Source organism: Daktulosphaira vitifoliae, unplaced genomic scaffold (assembly GCF_025091365.1).
Source record: "Daktulosphaira vitifoliae isolate Bord-2020 unplaced genomic scaffold, ASM2509136v1 Scaffold_3, whole genome shotgun sequence".
NCBI classification, from domain to species: domain Eukaryota; kingdom Metazoa; phylum Arthropoda; class Insecta; order Hemiptera; family Phylloxeridae; genus Daktulosphaira; species Daktulosphaira vitifoliae.
In genome coordinates this window covers 36,024,887-36,036,162 of record NW_026099574.1, presented here as the reverse complement: position 1 = coordinate 36,036,162, position 11,276 = coordinate 36,024,887, and the positions used below count along the sequence as shown (strand labels likewise).

Here is an 11,276-nt window from a genome sequence, read left to right as displayed (position 1 = left end):
CAGGAATTTTTATAACTAATTTATTAGAAGGATACCAATATTTCCTTACATGAATATTTAATTATTTTAAGGATAAATAATTAATTTTATAATAATATATAATTATATTTTTTTACTGTGGCAAATTATCAAAACCTAAATTCACATAATCATTTATCAGGACGTTTTGAAAAAATAAGTCCAAATAGTCACACAACGAGTTATATATATTACTGGATTCTGTCAAGGTATTGGTTTTAATCAATTGTTCAAATGTTGTAATTAAGGATATGTCGGATTCACATTTAATAATTGTGCAATAATTCATGTTATACTGAATTACTTCTTTCAGTTTCTTCTGTAAATCTGAAGATTGAATATCAGCTACTTCTTTAAGAAACGATTGAGCTTCATAAAATCCATTATTAATAAATAATAATGGGGAAAAATACTTTTTTCTAACATTATTCAAAAAATCAATAAAAATTTCTACCACTTTCTCTAGTAATAATTCTTGACGTCGACTTTTATTATCTTTTCTGTAATGTCTCAAAGTAGTCAGAGCAACTAACATTTTTTTAAACATATCATCGGATGTCATAAGTGTTTCATAAAGCTTAACTGCACAATTCATTTTATTTTCATATTTACAAACATTAACTATANCGCGCAATTAATTTTATTTTCATATTTACAAACATAAACTATGTATCCTAACATTATATTAAAATCACGAAATATTTCAATGTAGCGCCATCTTAAAATAAGTGAAAGACATGACCGCACGAAATAATAATTGTCCTTATCAACGGTACATATAATATCTTTGAAATATAGTGATTTTTCGTTTGTATATTCAGTTTTAACAAATATATGTTCCAATGACATCCAACCAGGGTGAGAAATAAAATGATTACACAATACAATACCATCAAAAACGTCGTACATTTTAGTTTTAGAATGAATATACCTTGAACAAAAAAAACATAAATGGATGCTCAAAATTGATATTTTAATAATTTTACTGTTTAAATAACAAAATAAAATTCTTAAATTTAAGTATGTAAACATACTAAACTATAAATCTTACTTGAATGAATATGTTCCTTGTAGTTGTTCAAAGCCTAGATTTAAATAACAATTTTCAATTATTTCGGAAAAATATAATTCAAGATCTTTATTAATAATATTAATATAATCGTCGGAGTCCTCGATCAGTTTTTCCATTTGATCGATGTTATATTTCATCAATAAATCGGCTAAAATAGAACTTTTGTGTTCTGTCCCACACACTTTTCTTTTATTGTATAGATTTGATATCATTAATTCTGCTTTTTTATTAAAATATGTTATGCTTTCAAAACTATTAACAATAGAACTATATATTGTATTTAACGGATATTTTAAATCCTTTGCATATATGTAAAAATAATTTATTTCATTATCTACAGTTTTAATATTAAAAATAGGTGAGTCTATAATTCGTAGGTCGATTTTGTCGAGGTATTTAGCCGCTGTCCGCAGTTTTTTAAACATATCTGTTGAATATTTAACAATATAAATTATTTGCCTAGTGCAATATCCCAATTGATCATATTGTTTATTTAAATATTTAACTTCACACTTTTTTAAAATAAGGCTTAACATTACATTGAAAGTTTGCATTACATTGGTATATTCACAATTTAATAGGTAAGTTATATAGTAGAGTTTTTGTATAAAGTTACTTTCATCGATAATTTCACTTGTTACGGTTTCGGTATTAATTGTTAAGTGCTCAAGTTTAATTTCTGATTGATGAATTGAAGCCCATCCATTTTGAACACGAATGTGGTTTAATGAGTTAATCATGTATTTCTTAAAATCTTCACTTTGAGGATCACAATATACATCTAAAACTTGAATTAATTGCCAAAATAAGAAAATCTCATATAATATAATTTTTTTAAACATGTTTTTTAATTTTTTGAAACGAAATTTGTTATATGATATTATTTTTAAGAGTAAAGTAATTTAAAACTATTTTTTAACATTGCTTATATTTTATTGAAATAGAAAAAGAACGTTATAATCTTTTTTGTAAAACAAGTATTCTGCGACTTGTAATATGTTTAGTTTGATACTTCTATGTGAAATTGATATAATAATAGTTATAATAATGACGTATGTATGTACACAATTTGAAGTTCATATTGTTTCAAAAATTTATTGTTACACAAATGGTTGAAAAATTTTAATAATTGTATTGATTAAAATTAAAATAAAGTTAACAGTTTTATTTTAATAAATTATGTTATTTGATTATTTTTCTTCATATTTTCCGAACGTGTAATAATAGAAATAGAACATTACAATATCGATTATAAATTTAAATATCGATATTAACCATTTATAACAATTTTAACTGTAATTCGAAATTTTTTAATATATAAAGGCCGTGTAAAATTGGTTTATAACAAAAATATATTATTAGACATTTTAATGACGTAATACATGAAAACAAATTTTTTTGTACTTTTATGTATTATGTACAGAGTGTTCTTTTTATCCTTAATAGTCAATTACTCGCTGAATAAAATTTATTTAGATATAATAAATAAATATAAATTTTTCTACACATAAGCTGTCCAATAAGCATATGTTATAACAAATTTATTTACAAAGACATGGTGACATGCTTAAAATCAAAAATTATAACAAAAATAATAACTATATTGATTCATAATATATTCCACATATAATAATATAAAAAACAATTACAAAATTTTGTTTGAAAACAACAAAACATTATCATTAAATTATTTAATTTTGAGCGGCCCTTTACTGATTTATTATTATTTAGGTAATATTTATTTAGGCGTATCGTGAGCAAGAGTAAGAATAGAGCTATATTGATACCTCGCGGGATACTGGATTCAATATTGTAGTTAAGAGAGTATTTCTCTAAAAGAAGATAAGCGATTAGTGAGATAAGACTTGATGATTAGATAGTATAGAGTCGGTAGAAATTGTTTAGTTTAAATAAGAGGCCTTCAAACCAGACATTATTATAGGCCTGAACCACATCGAGTAGGACTGCATCGCGGTACTGCTTTTTCTGAAGGCTAGTTGATATGCATCTGTTATACGATGAAATTGATGGATGGTGAAGTGCTATGATCTAAAGCCAAACTGATGATTTGGATTGTCATTTTATTCAGTTATTGTAGTAAGAAGTCTTTTAAAAATAATGTTTTCAAACATTTTTGAAAAGGTAGGTAGCAAACTGATAGAGTGATTTTTTCCACATTTTAAGAAAATATGAGTCTAAGTAGAACATTAAAAATCAAGTGCTTTTTTAAAAATGTATTTATCTATATAGTTTGTTATTAGGTCATCTCCAGGAGTTTTATTGGTTGAAAGTTTTTGTATTATATAATGAATTTCACTAGGGCTAGTAGTCTTGACGTGTAGTGCCATTCGTAGTAGAGACTCTAGAAAATTTGTACTAAAGTGCTAAAGTTAAGTGCTGCTAAAAGTTATGTATTTTGATTTAAAAACATTAGAAAGGCGCTCCACAAAAAATTTGCTCTTTCAACGTCAGTAATAGCCCACGACTATACATAACGACTGAATATTCAAAGGATATCATTTCTTTTTTTTTATTTGAATGGATTGACTTACACACATATTGATACAAAATTTTATTATTATAGTATTAAAGATACATATGGTGTATTAACCTTTTATTAAATTTAAATTAGTGAAAATTGAATAAATGACATAACAAAGTTTTGAGCATCAAAAGTGATTTTGTTTTTTTTATTTGTAGCTTATTTAATTATTTCTAAAAATAGTAAAAAAATNTTATTTGTAGCTTATTTAATTATTTCTAAAAATAGTAAAAAAATTTTCGAATCTTAGATTGCTTGTAATGTAAAATTTTATTATTGTGCTCTGAAATGTGCCAGTTTTTAAAAGTTTCTCTATAATAACGAAAAAATTAAAACTTTAGTTGAGTCATGTTTCGTTAGGCATATATACTACGTAAGCTAAATTTTATACAAAAATGTTAGTAGCTTTTTATTTCTTGTGGAAGGGAATCAGAATATTTCTTTAGCCTTCTGTTAGTTTTAAAAGGTGACAAATAAAATTGCGTCAGGTCGACAGCCGGTATAAAATTGTGTCAATTGGTATGAAAAATCCTAAACAAAATTTAGGGAAATTGTTCTATCTCTAAAGTACGTGGGAAAACTAGTGAGTGGAAATAACGTAACTAGAAGTGGTAGAGGTCTTGTGGAAGCATGTGATACCAGCCGTAAAACTTGTGCGGTAGCTGTTTCATCAGATATGTGTACAGTTCTATACCCAACGCTTATGAGGTCAATGTATAGGGACATCGCCACTAAACTTTATTAAACTCGTGTCTAATTGCGACAGATAAGTATAAAGTAAAAATGTATACATGAAATGTACAATCGTCGCGGCTTACACATTCGATAGGAATGATGTAATTCATCGAGATATGATGTTACCGACTGTAGCAGATGAAGTCACTCGGTTTGCACGTAAGCATATAATAAAGTTGGAAAACCATGAAAATATAGCGGCAATTCAACTATTGGACAATTCCAATGACCTAAGACGTTTAAAACGCGTCAAGCCATATGACATAGTTTAAATTTATAAATATTTATTTTATAATTTTAATATTATTTATTATTATTAGACTAAGTTAGGGACCACTTCACTGGAAGTGTAAATCCCATTCATGTTGTATTAGTATATATATATATACTAATTTATATATATATATTATATATATTAATTAATAAAATGTATATTTATAATTTTGATAACCATTTAATTGTATTGATTAAGATTTATGATCGTCTCAATAAAAAGTACCGTAGGGTAGTTAAAAAAAAAATGTAGTGTTATGTTGGAACATTAACTGATATGAGTAGAGTTTAGTAAAATTATAAAAAAATGGAAAGTTAATATTTGTTGTTCTAAACTTGAATTATGGCGTAGAAGTAATAACGGATGAAAAGTTGTAAATTAAAGTATTAGATGTAGTCAAGTAAGGTAGTTGAATTATAGTGGTTGAATTAATTTTTAAAGAAAAAGCTATAAATGTAGCAAGTGTATATTCTCCACGAGTACTATGTGAAGTGAGAGGCAATAAAGTTTTTTGCGAAGAAATGGATGAAGCGATGCAAGGATAAGGATATACTATTAGGTATAAATATGAATTAACATATCGGTAATAAAAGAAGTGGGTATGGAGAATACACAGAGGGTATGGTTTAAATGAGAAAAATTAAATTGGATAAAGAGTTCTAGATTTTGCAGTATCGTATGATTTTACTATATTTAATATCTATAGAAGGTTTAAAGGAAGAATTGTGTGGATTATCAAAGGATTTATAAATAATGTGTGAAATAGGATTGCCGCTTGTGTAAAGAATACCACATAGGTGATTATCGGTAAAAACAGAAATAAAATTCCTATTGGTGGTATAAAAAAGTTCATAGAACTATGATATACATATATACATATTTAAGTAATTTTATGAAATAAGTTACACATGAAACAATTAATATGACATTATACTTTTCTATAATTTACATACAAGTATTTTAAGGATTTTTTAAAAGTAATATGAGTATATATTAGAACAATAATGGTGAAGAGGAAGNTAAAAGTAATATGAGTATATATTAGAACAATAATGGTGAAGAGGAAGAAGAAGAAGATTTCAGTTGGTTTTTGAATATACAGGATAATTTTTTTATCATAACCCACTCAATTACTTACAGAATAATAATAATTAAAATTTTTTTTTGATTTTCTTTAGTTACATATTATTCTTGAAATAGTAACTATGTAATACTTTTTAAGTTCATCCCTTATGCCTGGTAAAGGTGTTAACATTGTTTTTGTAAATGGGAACACATATTTTGAATTTAATAAATTGTTTAAGTTTTTAATTTAATAGTAAATGGCTTAAATGGCATTTGAATTTTTAATATAACTTTATTCGTTTATTAGATATAAACATTTAAAGTTTCAATTTTTTGAGTTAATAAACATGTATAATACACAAGGGATTACAAATACAGTTAGCTAATTGGTTTTTTATGACACAGCTGTCTCGGTCCCGGATTGTTTATTATCAATTATGGTTATGAATAGATATATTTTTTATATTATCAGTTAAAGTATTTATGAACTCACAACAATGTGCCTTACTACCATTGATAATAACAATGCTGTATACTAGTGAATATTGATGCCATAAAAAATGTTAAAATTATATTTATTCTGTAAGTAATTAGGTGGGTTATGATAAAAAAATCCCTCTGTATATCTAAATCAATTTTATTTATAGAAATCTTAAGTTATAATACTGCTACTTCTAAAAAAATATTTTAGATTTGGTATAACAAATTTTAGTATATATTTCTAAGCAAATAAAAAAATATAGAATTTAAATATAATATCGACTAAAATATTACTTCAACACAAACATTTTTATTTTCATAATTAAAATAAAAGTCTTAGAATTTCAATTATATATTTTAGCAGGTATCAGAATATAGCAGTAGCAAAGAAGAAAATGAGGTGTTATTATATCTATTAATTACTAATTTGTTAAATAAATTATAGCCTACATACAGGATTGTCCAAAAAAAAGTCCCCATTATCTTTAAAGTTACCTACAAATTTAATTTATAAAGAATAAGATGAAATTCATAAAAAAAGAAAGAAAAAATTCGAGCTTAAAAATATGTAAATATCCCTAATATGTTAATCGCTATTTTTGAGAAAATTTTCAAAGCGTTAACGAAAATGTTTAAAAGCTTTAGAACATCAGTATGTCCAAATCAATTCAAATTTGGTATTTGTATGTCCCATTGATTTTTAAATATTTTTGTTTGAATACATTAATCTTTTTTTTCTAAATATTCCCTTAAGAGAAAGGTTGGAGACAACATATTCTGCTAGATATGTGATATACAACTTTTTTCGAATGCTAATAATCAAGGATATCGCTCAATTTCACTGTTCCGCGAGATGGCGAGTGGTTACAAAAATGTTTTTGGATCATGTTGATAATTTTATTTTATTTTTTTTTGAAACCAAAAGACTGAAATTTTGAATCACGTTTTATTATAGAAAAAAAAAAACTNATTTGAATCACGTTTTATTATAGAAAAAAAAAAACTCGTTGAATATAATGATTTTATGTTTATACTGTACTGTGTACCGTTTAAATATGTTTTAATTATCAAAATTGCACAACATTCACTGAATGGCTATTGGATATAAATGAGATTATTAATATTGACGACGCAAATGATACGTTGAGTCTTCTTCCCGTTGTCAAAGTGGCGTCGATGATGTGCTCCGGCTCCGGACGTGCCGCCCCACCGAACTTGATGAACTGACCCGTACCTGTGCACCATCGCTATCAACGCCACAAATTTTTTGACGTCAGTTGTTGAATAATAAACGGCCCCCAGGCCTCTAACCTCAAAACCAGCGTCGACTATATTATTGGGACGTAAGTCGTGTCAATATACAGACATTTAGATATTTAAGTAATTTTAAAAATTTACCGTAGAATGTAATTCATAAATATGAATTGATTGGGACTGATCTACGCACTAAAGTTATAAAAATTTTCGAAAGAATTTAAAAGAGCATGCATAAAATTACAATTATTATTATTTAGAATGACATGTTTGGATTTTAATTTTTAAGTTTCGATGAAAAGCTAAGAAGTTACTTATTAAAATAAATACAGGATGTATTTATTTTAGTGATAAAACATTTCGTGTTTGTCTAATTGGAGATTTGGAGAAATACTACTCACTCGGCGTATCACTATCTTGATCTGGGTTATATCCAGATTAGTACGATGATAATACCACAGTCGTGTCAGATTTATGATAAACCTATCATCTTGTATGTGTATATAACAAAATTATAATATGTATTAACATTTTTTTCATCACTTATGAGAATAAATTTTACATTTTTACTGAGTTATTTTATAGGTTCCAAACAAAAGTGATGTTTTGACATTATCAAAGGTATTATACATATATAACCGAAACAATGATACAGATAATTAATTTTTCTTAACAAAATGTTACAGCTTATTGAAGTTATAAATATAATTCCACGAATATTTTACTATAATTTCATTTCTATTTAAGCCTTTTCTAATAATATTTATTAAGTGAGGACATAGTAGAGTATATATGGTTACAGATTATAAAAGTTTTGAGTATGTTAGTAAATCATGACTCTATCGTTTTTTTCATCTTATATGAGGATTTCCTGATATTGTATTAAAAGAGAGAGTTTATATGAGCTGATTTTTCTATTGAAATATTTAAGATTTTAACCGAATATAGTGTAGATTTGTAACATCTACAGTAAGAATTGTTAAATCAATAGATTGTAGAGTGCTATTTTTGATTTTGGTTGACGTCATAGTTATTTAAAAAATAATAAACGCAAAAAAATTAAAGTAAAATACCTATTTTTTAGGAATTGCCTGAAGATATGAGTGAAAAATCATTTTCTTTAATGGTAGTATCATATTTTTTTTTATATTAGTGGGAAAATGCAATTATAGGTTATAGAAGATGCTATAACTACATAAATAATTATTATAGGGAAAAAATTATACGGAAATAACAAAGCATAACTTTTTTCAGGACTATAATTTTCTAAACTACCGAGAATAATGTCGTTGTTACGGTGCCATACTATCTACGTGAAAGGTATGCAGAAAAAACAAGTGTTACAAAAATATTTATATAGAGGGTAGTCGAAATAGAATAAAACTGCCCACCATTGCGAAAATTATGCGTGGAATTCCAACCACATTGTATTCGTCACATAAATAATCATGAAATGTGTAGCTTGTATAAAGCAATGTGTTTGAAACAATGGTTAACGGATAATTCGTAATTGTTTTATTTACATATTTTAATAAACTTTGGAAAAAAATTACAACAAATTTATCGATTTATTTTATTAAATAATACTAATGTACACTTTGAGTTAATTTGTTTCGTTGTCGTCGTTGCCTAGGGAATAATATCCCCACGTTTTTGTATACACATCCTTGTACTCTCCTTCGTCACCGATTAACGCCCGCTTATCATAGTTGTTATTATTGACCAAGGTGAATTTATTAATTTCAACCGTCGAAACACTATGGTGTTTCGTGCGTATTACTGACATTTTCCTGCGGGTTTGCTCGAGTTTACCGCGCAAGCAATTCAAATAGTCAACTATTTTAATTTCATCTTTCACCACACCCGTGCTCATGCCTTTCAATTGCTTCATCTCGTCTGTTTGCCATGTAACCAACAACCTGTCGTAGTAATTTTTTATAGCAATTGAATAAGCGTACACTTTGCAATAATTTCTTGCATATGTTTACTCTTACATTCATCGGTAAACGTGCCCGGTTGTTTTTTTCGTTGATCAATGTAACAAGGGTGGTCGATCGGGTAATTCAACGTGTCGAAATTTTCGAATGAGTACTTTTTCAAATCATCGTGGAAACAGTTGGTCGTTATCAGGTAAATGAAACTATCAGTGTCCATGTATCAGAGTAGGAGTCGCTCGGGTCCGTACAACGGCATCATAACCTCGTAATGGAACTTGTACATTATGCATTTACTTGTATCCAATAAAAATGGGTTTGTAAAAATTGATCTTCTCCTTAGACATGTGCACGGCAACCAGATTTTATGGTTTTGCTGAACATGATGTACTTTCCTTCGGACTGTGCAATGATATATATGTCTTTATCGTCGTACGCCAACTCTGGGATAATCATATGCAAGTCGTAGTTGGACAGACCGTGTATGATGACCGGCATAAAGGCCGCTGGACGTCGTTGCAGGTTGCATTTGTTACACAAAATGGAACGAAACCGAGCCGTCCAGTGGTTGTGATCCTTAACTTTTTTTACTTTATCCGTGAACTTAATTGAATAAAACTCGCAATTTTTCGTTGTATTCAAACGATGTTGTTCCTCCTGTGTCAGTGGTGTCATATCGATGTTCACCTTCATTATGTCCGATATACGTTTACCAATGGTTACCAACGTCGTGATAAAGTGTTTAGCCGTATCCGGTCCCCGGTACAATAGTTTACAATAGTTTACAATAGTACTCGTGCTGTTTGCCCTCGGTTCGTTGTTTTGACACAAGTCTCGAGAAATTTGATGTATAACAATAGTGGCTGTTTCCCGGCTCGGTAACATAAGGTAAATCAACATGATGGGTGCTCGTACGCGATTTAGTGATACACAACGGATACACGTTATTTTTATCATCCAACGTGAGCACATTGATTGACATTGGTTATTACTTTCAAATCGAATAATTTGTTTCAATAGTGTAGGAAAGTCAATACCATCAAAACGTATAATTGTGGATTTTTCCAGATCCACGTAACCTGCATTCCATTGGTCCCTATGTTTTTATTCTTGTTTTACTTACATAAAATTGCCCATTTAAAACACTGCTGGTCAGCGTTTCTTACGTTTATGACCGCAAATTTTCGTTTGATACACTGTGGAAGTTCAATGAACGAGCCACTGCTAAATGGTGAAATTTTCGTGACTCTCAACAGCAGTCCGTCTATGAGTAATAGCGACCACTCGCTACTTCGGGTCTCCATTTCCTGTTGTTCGTACACGAGCTTTTCCGTGATTCCATCCAAAACGGCGGCATATACAGTACCCGAATCGACAGTTTTAAACTATACGTCTCTCATTTCACCCATAACTTGGTGTATGTACGTTGTGTGCAGTATAACGTTGAATTTTATTATACCGTGCTTGGTAACGTCATTTAGTACGGCGGTTAAATCGGCACTCACGTATCGAATAAAATCGTCAATTTCATCAATAGACGTTTCATTTTTCAAAAAATAATGTATCACTCGACCGCGTAGTGCAGAATCTATAGGAACAAAGCCGGTCCCTGCAACGTGCATGCACGCGCGTTTGGTCACCCTTCCCGCAGGCGCTGACAAACATCGTTTTCCTGAAATAACAGTTTGACGTTGACCCTGATTCATACTACAATGAACATTCAAATCAGTACTATCGACAAATGAAGACCCACAACCGCATACAAACGGCATGATACAACTATTGAAAAACTGGAAAACAGTGCTATGAATTTTTTTTTTCGTTACCTCCATCCGCTTGCCACGAGACCATTAATTTGACATTCATATTGGTACTCTCTCATAGCAACTACTCCAAATCGGT

General features: G+C 28.7%; 1 protein-coding gene across 1 annotated transcript; it reads right to left on the bottom strand.

Annotated features, from left to right (window-relative positions):
- Positions 1 to 639: 639 nt before the first annotated feature.
- LOC126902133 (uncharacterized) lies at positions 640 to 2,078 on the bottom strand. Its single transcript, XM_050679158.1, has 2 exons — positions 1,070 to 2,078; positions 640 to 949 (listed from the first exon to the last, which is right to left on the bottom strand). The coding sequence occupies exons 1-2, from the start codon at positions 1,930 to 1,932 to the stop codon at positions 640 to 642; spliced, it is 1,173 nt and encodes a 390-aa protein (XP_050535115.1). The 5' UTR covers positions 1,933 to 2,078.
- Between the last annotated feature and the right edge of the window lie 9,198 nt (positions 2,079 to 11,276).